The sequence below is a fragment of the Schistocerca cancellata genome, chromosome 1, assembly GCF_023864275.1.
Source record: "Schistocerca cancellata isolate TAMUIC-IGC-003103 chromosome 1, iqSchCanc2.1, whole genome shotgun sequence".
Lineage (NCBI taxonomy): Eukaryota > Metazoa > Arthropoda > Insecta > Orthoptera > Acrididae > Schistocerca > Schistocerca cancellata.
In genome coordinates this window covers 413,316,908-413,329,216 of record NC_064626.1, presented here as the reverse complement: position 1 = coordinate 413,329,216, position 12,309 = coordinate 413,316,908, and the positions used below count along the sequence as shown (strand labels likewise).

The 12,309-nt window shown below is 40.1% G+C and overlaps 1 protein-coding gene across 3 annotated transcripts in view; it reads left to right on the top strand.

Annotated features, from left to right (window-relative positions):
• Window positions 1-12,309, top strand: part of LOC126175810 (sphingomyelin phosphodiesterase 4) — a 181,159-nt gene that overhangs the window by 112,252 nt on the left and 56,598 nt on the right. For all 3 annotated transcript variants that reach the window (XM_049922811.1, XM_049922803.1, XM_049922819.1), the window contains exons 10-11: window positions 1,553-1,618; window positions 7,981-8,130. In XM_049922811.1, coding sequence (XP_049778768.1) covers window positions 1,553-1,618; window positions 7,981-8,130 — 216 coding nt within the window. The remainder of the gene's footprint in view (window positions 1-1,552; window positions 1,619-7,980; window positions 8,131-12,309) is intronic.

Sequence of the window (12,309 nt, the reverse complement as noted above, 5' to 3'; positions counted from 1 at the left end):
CAGGACATTCTTGTATCTATATTCTTTTTTTACATTCGATGTGTTTCACCTTCCTGTGTAATGCTTGATGATTTATGGAATTTAGGTAACAACTCATGAAATAGTTGAGACTCTTCAGGCATTAACAGGTACATAAACAGGACTGAAAACATTGCTACTTTTTGACCCTTACTATAGTCTCTCCCTCCCTCCCTCCCTCCCTCCCTCTCTCTCTCTCTCTCTCTCTCTCTCTCTCTCTCTCACACACACACACACACACACACACACACACCTGTATGACTACTTTGCCCCAAATGACTACATTGTGCTAGCACTGCAGGTCATCTGGACTGAAGGATTGTGTCAGGAGGAATGGGCAAGGGGAGAAAGAAGGCAGGGAATGGAGAGAGTGTTGGGGAAGGGTGGTTCATAGTTGGGAGGGAGAAGCAATAGGTGCATCCTGTAGCTGGTGCACTTGTACTGGCCACAGGCAAGGGGGTTGTGTGCAGTGCACCTTGATGAGGAATGGATTGGGGAACAGATGCGAGGGAGACTGGAGAGGAGATGGGGTGGGTGCAGGATGAGTGAAATTATGGTCATAGTGCAAGGGTGGAGAGGGTTGAGTGGTAGGGACTAGTGGGGGTTGCAGATTGCGGCCAGGAGGATTATGGGATTGAAGGATGTGTTGCAAGAACAACTCCCAGCTACATAATTCAGAGAAGCAATGTGTCAAAGGGTTTTAGAGCAGGTCAAGCAAAAGAATGGGCTAGAATGTTGTGTAGATTGGGTGACCCCAGAATACCACTTTTGCAGCTGGTTCTCATGGGTGGTCAGAGGGTTAGCGGCATGTGTGTATGACAGAAAAACTCTCTGTGTACTAAGTTTTGGGGTAATCGCTGTCTGTGAAGGCTTTAATAAGACCTTCATCAAATGGTGCAAGGGGCTACTTGTCACTACAGATGCTCCACTCAAGGATTGCCAGCTGACGGGGGGGAGACGTTTCAGTGTGGAAGGGATGGCAGCTAGCAAAATGTGGACTCTGTTGATAATTAGTGGTCAGTTGATAATTAGTGGTCTTAATATGGACAAAGATTTGGATGGACCCATCAGAGAGCCAGAGGACAATGTCCAGCAAGATGTGCACCAGTCTGAGAAGGAAGCAGGTGGGAGAGAGGCTGTAGAGGAATAAGTATAGTGTGTCTTGCCCTTGCACCCATATCGTGCAATATTATCACTGAACCCGAACCAAACGGGGGGTTTGAGGTTTTAGAAGAGTTTTCTCTACTGACAGATGCCCATGCCCGTACTGCGAATTTGTAATTTATATTCCATCAAGCCCTTTCCCATTTCCAGATTAATATTAGGTATTTTCAGTCTGCTTAAGAGTTTACTGTATAAAGACGGGACATCGTAACTAATTGTGTACAGTGCATTGGTGAAGTGTAATTGTAGGTGAAATTTTCTATATAGTTTAATGGTTAAGTCCCGAGTAACACATGCTAGATGGTTGTTGGGTATAACCTATCGTTACTGAAGATAATCATATTATTCTTGATACCTCTTTTTTCTACAGATTCCAAGGCCAGATGTCCCAGACGTCAGCACAGTTACCCCAATATCGCCAATTATAACTCCTCAGGTAAATCCATTTAATCATATTTTAATTTTTTGAATGTTACTGTTTATTTCCAGAATCTGTCTGTTTGTATGAATGCACTTAAATTAATAAATTGTATTTTACAACAACTAAGTTAAAAAAAGTAGTACATTAAAACTGACTTTTTATTTAATTTGTAAAAATATTTTTCTTCTGTAAATGGACAATAAGGTTCCTGTGTTTTCCTTACATTGCCAAATGCATAAAGATCTCATAAAGATAAAAAGTGCGGCTAAGTGAAAATTCCACTAAACTTACTACAATATGTTTTAAACAATTACCTATTATTGTTAAGTACAACTGAATTACCTGCCTCAATCCCTTGTCCACAAACTTTCGTGTCTCAGCTCCTTATTTGATACAAAACTGTGAGAAAGGTGTGAAAATCCCTCATCTATTACTGCGTCTTATTAACTTAAGACAATTCAATTTTTGTCTGCAAGGATAGTTGATAGCCTGAGATAATTCAGCCATTCTTAACAAGCATGAACAATCCACCGATCTCCAAGACTGTAGGCACTGTTTGTTGTCTGTTGACAGTGTCACGATCCTTGAGACTGCTCATGCACCATGTGGGAATCTAGGTGTCATGGGGTTGGTATTGTCCATACTCAGCCTCTACGCTTGATATCTCTTTGAAAGTGACAGTGTTATCACCTTGCCTCTTTCTTAGTCAGGCAGGATGAAAGTGGCTTACAATGTGGTGAAACATTTGAAAGTTCAAAACAATAATAAATCCTTACCACTGAAGAAACTGCAAAAAGGTGGCAATTTAAGGAGATGGGACCTGGATAAACTGACTAAACCAGAGGTTGTACAGAGTTTCAGGGAGAGCATAAGGGAACAATTGACAAGAATGGAGGAAAGAAATACAGTAGAAGAAGAATGGGTGGCTTTGAGGGATGAAGTAGTGAAGGCAGCAGAGGATCAAGTAGGCAAAAAGACGAGGGCTAGTAGATATCCTTGGGTAACAGAAAAAATATTGAATTTAATTGATGAAAGGAGAAAATATAAAAATGCAGTAAATGAAGCAGGCAAAAAGAAATACAAACGTCTTAAAAATGAGATTGCCAGGAAATGCAAAATGGCTAAGGAGGGACGGCTAGAGGACAAATGTAAGGATGTAGAGGCATATATCACTAGGGATAAGATAAATACTGCCTACAAGAAAACTAGAGAGACCTATGGAAAGAAAAGAGAACCACCTGTATGAATATCAAGAGCTCGGAGGGAAACCAGTCCTAAGCAAAGAAGGGAAAGCAGAAAGGTGAAAGGAGTATATAGAGGGTCTATACAGGGGCGATGTACTTGAGGACAATATTATGGAAGTGGAAAAGGACATAATGAAGACGAAATGGGAGATATGATACTGTGTGAAGAATTTGACAGACCACTTAAAGATCTTAGTTGAAACAAGGCCCCGGGAGTAGACAACATTCCATCAGAACTACTGATAGCCTTGGGACAGCCATCCATGACGAGACTTTACCTACCTGGTGAGCAAGATGTATGGGACAAGCAAAATAGCCTCAGACTTAAAGAGGAATACAATAATTCCAGTCCCAAAGAAAGCACGTGTCGACAAGTGTGAAAATGATGAACTATCAGTTAAATAAATCATAGCTGCAAAATACTAATATAATTCTTTAGAGGTGAACGGAAAAACTGGTAGAAGCTGACCTTGGGGAAGATCAGCTTGCGTTCCGTAGAAGTGTTGGAACTTGCAAGGCAATACTGACACTAAGACTTATCTTAGAAGCTAGATTAAGGAAAGGCAAACCTACATTTCAAGCATTTCTAGAGAAAGCTTTTGACAATATTGACTGGAATATTCTCTTTCAAATTGTGAAGGTGGCAAGGGTTAAATATAGGGAGCAAAAGGCTATTTACAATTTTTACAGAAACCAGATGGCAGTTATCTCGCGTCGAGGGGCATGAAAGGGAAGCAGTGGTTGGTAAGCAAGTGAGACAGCCTATCCCTGATGTTATTCTATCTATACATCGAGCAAGCAGTAAAGGGAAAAAAAAAAAAAGAAAAATTGGAGTAGGAATTAAAATCCACGGAGAAGAAATAAAAACTTTGAGGTTTGCCGATGACATTGTAATTCTATCACAGACAGCAAAGGCCCTGGAAGAGCAGTGGAAAGGAATAGACCGTGTGTTGAAAGGAGGATGTAAGATGAACATCAACAAAAGCAAAATGGGGATAATGGAATGTAGTCGAAATAAATCAGGTGATGCTGAGGGAATTAGATTAGGAAATGAGACACTTAAAGTAGTACTGTAAATGAGTTTTGCTATTTGGGGAGCAAAATAACTCACGATGGTCGAAGTAGAGAGGATATAAAATGTAAACTGGCAATGGCAAGGAAAGTGTTTCTGAAGAAGAGAAATCTGTTAACATTGAGTATAGGTTTAAGTGTCGGGAAGTCATTTCTGAAAGTATTTGTATGGAGTGTAGCCATGTGTGGAAGTGAAATGTGGACGATAAATAGTTTGGACAAGAAGAGAATAGAAGCTTTTGAGATGTGGTGCTACAGAAGAATGCTGAAGATAAGATGGGTAGAGCACATAACTAATGAGGAGGTATTGAACAGAATTGGGGAGAAGAGGAGTTTGTGGCACAACTTGACTAGAAGAAGGGATCGGTTGGTAGGACATATTCTGAGGCATCAAGGGATCACCAATTTAGAATTGGAGGGAAGCTTGGAGAGCAAAAATCATAGAGTGAGACCAACATATTCAGAAGGATATAGGTTGGAGTAATTACTCGGAGGTGAAGAAGCTTGCACAGGTTAGAGTAGCATGGAGAGCTATGTCAAACCAGTCTCTGGACTGAAGATGACAACAACAACAACATGTAGGCCAGAGGCCACAGGCGATGGATTTCAGAAATTGCAACTGTCTCACCACAAACACATCGCAAAGTGTGTCGTTTTATAGAAATTTTATTTATTTTAGCACTTCAAAAGTATCTTATATATTATAAAGTATGGATGACAAGAAGAAGAAAATTTTGGCAGTCGTTGATGGTTTGTACACTATGTGCTCAGATATTTCTTGAAAGAAGAGTCACATAATACCTGTAAAATAATACATGTAACACAGTTGGTAATAACCTACAGTAATGAACATAGTAGAATCAACATTTTATTGGCAGTCACCTATATTGTTGGTTTACACAACTCTTCCCTACCTTATACACTTCTTTCAAGAGGCCTATATTTTCTGAGGTTATTTCTGAAATCAGTGAAGTTATTTTAAATCTATTTTGCGATGCAAAGGAAATGTGTATTTTTGTTACCAAATGTGTTTTGTTTTATTGAAAAAAAAAAAGTCAGTGGACTCAATAAAACCCACATTCCATTTGGCTTGCTTTCTCCATCTAAAAACAGTTCATTACAAAAAATGTTGATGTTAGTACTTAAGATTTTTGCTCACATTAGGAAACACCATATGCTTGCAAGTTTTATTTGGATATTTCTTTGTTCAGTACTATTATTTCTTGTATTGTAGCTGCGAAGGTGGATTGTCAACTTAAGTCTTTACTTACCCTTGAGATCTCAAAATTTGTCAGGGAAAAATGCTAAAACTTGTCTGGAAATCAGGGAATTTCACTTGGGGATACTTGTGGCAAGTTGTGAGGCTTTATTTACTATTTTGGGATTGGAAGTATTGACAAAGTCAAGCTCAGTCCAAAGTAAAGGCTAAAACAAGACTTGCTGCACAGTCTATGTGAATTATGAACACTGGAAGCTACTACTCAGATTGTCAATTTGGTGGGGACATTCAAAGGACAATGGGACATTTCTGTGCTTCAGTAGGTCTTGATTTTATGCCTGCTCTTGTTTTAACACCACTAGTGAAACACGTCAGCTTCTTATAGGAGATTGTTCACTCTCATACAGCGTATCTAGCCAAAGAATTTTTGGGGGATTTTTGCAAACTGCTGGTGAGAGAGCCTTCTGCAGAAGAATAATATTTTACTTGGTGAGATAATTTGAGTCACTGTGCATGTATGAAGTTAATACTTTGCTTTTCGTACTATAACTACCACCTTTCCTGTGGCTCCCACTTCCATATCCCTCCATGGTCCATATTTCGGGCAAGGCTTCGGCTGGACCTATCGCAAGGCCCAAAAGGTTCCGTTCCACCTGAGGCCCTTTGCCGGCAATTTCTTTCTCTTCTTGGCAAGTTCCAGGGCTCAGAAATAGTCGACACCAATGGATCAATGGCTGACAGTCTTGTTGGCTTTGCTTATGCTCGCGTTGGATATACTGAACAGCGTTCCTTGTCGGATGGCTGCAGTGTTTTCACTGCAGAGTTGGTAGCCATCTGTCGCACCTTTGAGCATATTTGCCCCTGCACTGGTGTGTCCTTCATTTATAATGACTCCTTAAGCAACCTTCAAGCTCTTGACCAGTGCTTCCCTTGATATCATTTGGTAATGACTATCCAGGAGTCTCTGTATGCCATAGAACAGTGGACGTTCAGTGACCTTCATTTGGGCCCCAGGACATGTCAGGATACCAGGCAATGAACTTGCTGACAGCCTGGCCAAACAGTTTACTGGTAAACCAACTCTGGAAATTTCTCTGATCGGTCTTCCGCCGCAAAGTTTTCACGTTCTGGGATACTTCAGAACCCCAAACAAACTCCGTGTTATCAAGGAGACAACGAATGTATGGCGGTCATCCATGCGAGCCACTCGCAGGGACTCTGTTGTCCTTTGCCAGCTCTGCATCGGCCATACGTGGAGAACACATGGGTCACCTCCTCCATCATGAGAACCCACCTCATTGTCGCTGTGGCTCCCGTATAACTGTCATCCACCTCTTGTTGGACTGCCTTATTTTAGCTATTCTGTGGCGGACTTTTAACCTTCCCAGCACTATACCTACAATGTTGGGCAAAAATGCCTAAACGCCCAATTTAGTTTTTTGTTTCATTTGCGAGGGGTTTTTTATCGTACCATCGAAGCTTGGGCACCTGGCCTTCTCTCCCAGGCCTCCATCCTCCCTCCCTTTTACATCTTCGTCACTCTTACTTTGCATTTTGTTTGCCTTGTTGTTTGTCTTTTCCCTATGTATGTTCTGCTCGCCTTGTCATTTAGGCTGGCGATTTTAGTATGTTGCAGAGTGGCTGCCTCATCTTTTTTTTTTATTGTTGTGATCAGCGAGCTCAAGCCGTCTGCTATGTTATTTTACTGCCTCCCTCTACCTTTCCTTTTAGTGTGTATCTCCCACTTTGGTTCACTTTTTTTATTTTCTCTTTCGATATGGTTCCCTATTTACTTTCCCCAATTCATCTGTTTTTAATTGTTTTACTTTGAGACTTGTTTGCTTGAGGAAAAAGGGACTGAGGACCCTATAGTTTGGTCCCTTTATACCCCAAAACAACCAACCAACCAATCATACTATAAAAGATCAAACTTACAATACCAGTGTTTTAGTATATACTTATTGTATTAGAGGATTAACAAGCACCCCACAAACTGCAATTAGGAAAATTTTTGCACCTTTGACTTCTAGCTCTTTATCTGTTGGGATAGATGCCACAGATCACCATCTGTCCTACTTTACTGCAGACAAGTCTCTGAACCCCACGTTCTTGAAGGGTTGTGCCTAGTGGTAGCTTCACTGTCTCCTACCTCTTTCCGTAAATGCTCACGATAGTAGCAATCAAACAGCTTTGTCATTTTTGAGATACTTTTTCATATGCTCTGCGTAATATTAAACTGTCCTTCGTCAAAGTCACTTATTGCAATGGATTTCCCCATTTGCAGCCCATATGTTCATTAGGATGATCCTCCATTGACATACTTTTGTTAACGCTTCACATGCCCGCAGCGCCACCAGGCGGCGCCAGACATCACAGTGGGCAGTGGTCATAATGTTTTGGCTTATTACTGTTTACCGACTGGGGAGGCGGGAGCTGTACTTTATAATCAACCACCAAAAAAAAAAATTGTTAATTATTGTTGACTGTTGAAAAAGCTACTTCCTAAAGAGGTAATGCTGTGTGATCCAAAACCAGAAAATATGTTTTGATGCTATTATTTATTGAGTAAGACTTAAATTTTTGGATTGAATGTAATCGACAAAGTGAAAGAGTTGTTGAATCTGGTCGAAGAGTGGATTAAAACCAATGAATGTTTTTTAGAATTTTAAAATATTAAGTTCACAACTAGATTACATTATTTACAAAATGTGAGCATGAAGTAACCTCACCTCCACTGTTGGCATTGCCAGGGTTAACAAAAATTTGTTTACATTTTTGTGTACAGCAATGCATAGTGCTATGGTGTTCTTGACTACACTTGTGAAAGCAACATTTTTTTACAGGATCCCCTTGTCAGTCCTTCCATCCGTGACTGGAGACAGAGGCGCTTAATAGAATACCAAGGAGATCCAGAACTGCAGCCAATAAGATCATCAGAAATTGCCTTTCTTGTGAAGATTGGCTACCAAATTTCTTCAAAGCTTAATGAAATGGTAATCACAAATATTTTTTATGCTACCTGTGATTTCATGTGTATAATGACTCTCTAGTCATATGACGACTAATCACAATTTTCTTATTGGTAGGACAAGCTGCGTTTAGAGACATGAAATTTTTGTTTATTTATTTGCTGATTTAGGTATTATTTTGTGCCGGTGTTATTTCCTTACAGCTTATTTCTAAACTATGCTGCCCTTATTGTTCAGTGTTATGATGAAAATAGAATTATACCTATTAGTTACATTATTAATGATCAGTGTTGTTCTTATTACAACACTATCATCTGCCCCATAGTACTGTACGGTTCAGAAATCTGGACGCTTACAAAAAATGAAAGAGAAAAACTGAATGTTTTCGAAAGAAAAGTAATGAGAAAAATCTGGGGACCTGTGTTGGAGAATGGCGTATTGAGAAGTCAAAATCAGTTAATGAAGCAGCCCACCATCATCCAGAAATTAAAAAGTAGGAGACTGCAATGGGCTGGACATGTGGCTAGAATGGAAACCAACAGAATCACCAAGAAAGCATTTGAAGGAACTCTGCAGAGAACAAGACCATTGGGCCGACCTTGTACAATGTGGAAAGATGACATAGAGAAGGACATCACAGCATTAGAAATTTCCGCAGGGTGGAAGCAGATCGTTGATGCAGCGTGTGGTCTACAGGGCCTGTGATCACTTAGGAGGAGGGGGGGGGGGGGGTGGAGAGAGAGAGAGAGAGAGAGAGAGAGAGAGAGAGAGAGAGAGAGTTGTTGTTATGATTGATATAGCACATCTAATTTATTTCCGTTGTTGAAAAAGAAACCTCTATGTTAAATCTATTAAATCTAATCAATTAAAGAACAAAGAACTCTGCAACCAAACAACATTGAAAGTTTTATAATCATAACTCTTGAAGTTCTCTGTTGAGACATTAAGCCACAAAATCTTCAATACTTCACTATAATTTTACAACTGCCACTCTGAATCTGTATTTGAACATAGGGGCCCAATTGCCCTCAGCACATCACATTTTTTAATACTTTTGCACAACAAACCCTAGCAAAAATGACGTATTTTGAAGAGATCCTTAATGTGGTGCACCAGTTGAACTCTGTATTTCAGAACACCAAATACGGCATTTTAGCATAACAAACACTGCTTCATTGACTTGTATCAGCCAGTCACAATACAGAACACATGACGTCACAGAGACATGTTTCTTGTGGTACAACAGTACAATGAAAATGTTTGCAACAATATGTACTCAGCATTATTTTTACTGTTGTGCAAAATGAAGTTGTGATAGCAGCGTGCTCTGCAGTGTAATTAGAGGTCTGATTGCCTGATAGATGCAAGTTAATCAGACTCCATTTTAGCTCAAGTGGTTTTAAAGCTAAATTGCTGTATTTGTTGTTTTTCATATTTATACTGCGTACTATGAAACTGTGCCGTTCAATTGCTGCACCACATTAGAGGTGTCTCCAAAATATGAATTTGTTGTACAAAAGGGTAGGGAAATTTGATGTTGGCAGATAAAACTGTGATCTGCTGATGTCATATTAAGGCATTAGTTCCTTAGGCTGGAAATAAATGGTCATTTTAAACTTACATGCATACGTCAACCTTGAAAAAAAAATTAAGGACACTATTTCAACATTAAACAAATAGCAGTTGCCAATATTAGTAACCCATTGCCTTCATGTTTACAACATTTCTAAATGGGAATGCTGAAAATACCAAATTTCACAACTTGTAAAATCTGGCAGAGTCGCATTATATTCGTAAATCACTGATTTCCTGTTATTTGTCGCATTATTGTTTACTTGAAATTTCTCTACTCCTAGCAATATTTTATATTCCTCCTATTTGAAGGCAACTAAGAGAGGGTAGCTACAACCAATTTTCTGTGACTAAAATTGAAGCTGAACCAAATGAAATACATTGAAAATTGTAGAACTTTTTTTGCAATTTGAGAATAAATCATCATTGAACAGGAATGGTATGAAAAGCTTAGGAAAGCATAATCTGATCTAGACAGTTATTGCCTCTAAGAGCTCAGAATTTCTTGTGGACTTTCAGCTACAAATTTTCCTTATGTACTAAAAAATACAAACAACCAAGTTTCAACAGCATCATGTTTTTGTTTGGCATTGTGCCAAAGTTTGCACTATCAAATTGTAGGTGATTTCAGAAGTGTGTACAATAATTAGCTAAGTGGTACCATTGATGCAGGTAAGACCATCACTGATAATTGTTGTCTTTCAGAGGGAGAAGACTTTCTCGTTGTCATCATGGATTAAGTAATAGTATTAAAATGCTTTAAGACTGATGTAAAAATATATTTAGCAGGACGGTTGGAAAGGAAAAATTATGGATTAGGTTGCTGAAGATAGCCTGCCTGAAATACACTGAAGTGCCTAATAAATCAAATTAGGTTTGTTATTCAGATCTGTTGTCAATGTTCTTCATCAGCGGATTGAAGAAAAGGAGGAATACTTTCTGTACACTATGAATCTGTTACACAGATATAATTACAGCAGTTATAGTCACTTTTTTAGTATGAAATTTCCTGAAAATGAAGAAAAATAAGTCTGATAAAAAAATAATTCCAGCAAGATACGATCATTGTAAATCTGTTGTTTCACTACACGTTTCAACATTTTGATAAAAAGAGTGACCTAGGTACAGACAGAATTGGGAGCTTTAATTTAATTCTTTCAAGATGTTGAAGTTGTTAATATTCAGTCTTTACACTGATTATTGTTTTTCTTGTTAATTTTACCTGTTTCATATGCTGAAGAGCAGACATTGCTTTGGAAAATGTGAAACAATATGGGAGCTACTAGCAGATATCAGTTACCGTATTTAGTAAATACACACCAAAAAAAGTTTTGCATCACCCCATTTCATAGAACTCTTGAAGATAGACGTTGACTGTGGATATTGTATCACAGACACAGTCCCTTTGACTGTTCAGAGATGTCGCTGAACCCACCCAAAGATGTAAACAACTATGCATGAGCAGTGCCTATTAGACAGAGGGGGCCCGACAGTTGATCAGTTCCAGTCATTCTACCAGGAAGGAGGTACACGGCTCATGTTGTCTGTAGGTCAACCCTGCCTAGATGGTCAATACCACAGTTTGATCTCGTCCACATTGTTCCTTTGTGCCAGGAGGGGCTCTCAACAAAGGAAGTGTCCAGATGTCTCGGAGTGAACCAGAGTGATGTTGTTTGGACATGGAGGAGATACAGAGAGACAGGAACTGTCGATGACATGCCTCCTTCAAGCTGCCCAAGGGCCACAACTGCAGTGGATGACTGCTGCCTACGGATTATGGCTCGGATTAACCCCGACAGCATGTTGACATGTTGAATAATGCTTTTTGTGCAGCCACAGGACGTCATGTTACGACTCAAGCTGTGCGCAGTAGGCGTCATGATGTGCTATTTCACTCCCAACATCCATGGTGGGGTCCATATTGGCAACCACGACACCATGCAGCGTGGTACAGGTGGGCCCAACAACATGCGAATAGACCGCTCAGGACTGGCATCATGTTCTCTTCATCGATGAGTGCATATGCCTTCAACCAGACAATCATCGGAGACGTGTTTGCAGGCAACCTGGTCAGGCTGAACGCCTTAGGCACACTGTCCAGCGAGTGCAGCAAGGTGGAGGTGCCCTGATGTTTTGGAGTGGCATTATGTGGGGCGACATATGCTACTGGTGGTCATGGAAGGCGTCGTAATGGCTGTACAATGCGTGAATGCCATTCCCTGACCGATAGTGCAACCACATTGGCAGCATATTGGTGAGGCATTCATCTTCATAGACAACAATTTGTACCCCCATCGTGTACATCTTGTGAATGACTTCCTTTAGGGTAATGACATCGCTCAACTAGAGTAGCCAGCATGTTCTCCAGACATGAACCCTATTCGAACATGCCTGGGATAGATTGAAAAGGGCTGTTTATGGACAGCATGACCCACCAACTACTCCGAGGGATCTATGCCGAATTGCTGTTGAGGGATGGGACAGTCTCGATCAACAGTGCCTTGATGAACTTGTGGATAGTATCCCACGACGAATGCAGGCATACATCAATGCAAGAGGGCATGCTCTGGGTAGTAGAGGTACTGGTGTGTACAGCAATCTGGACCACCACCTCTGGAGGTTTCGCTGTAT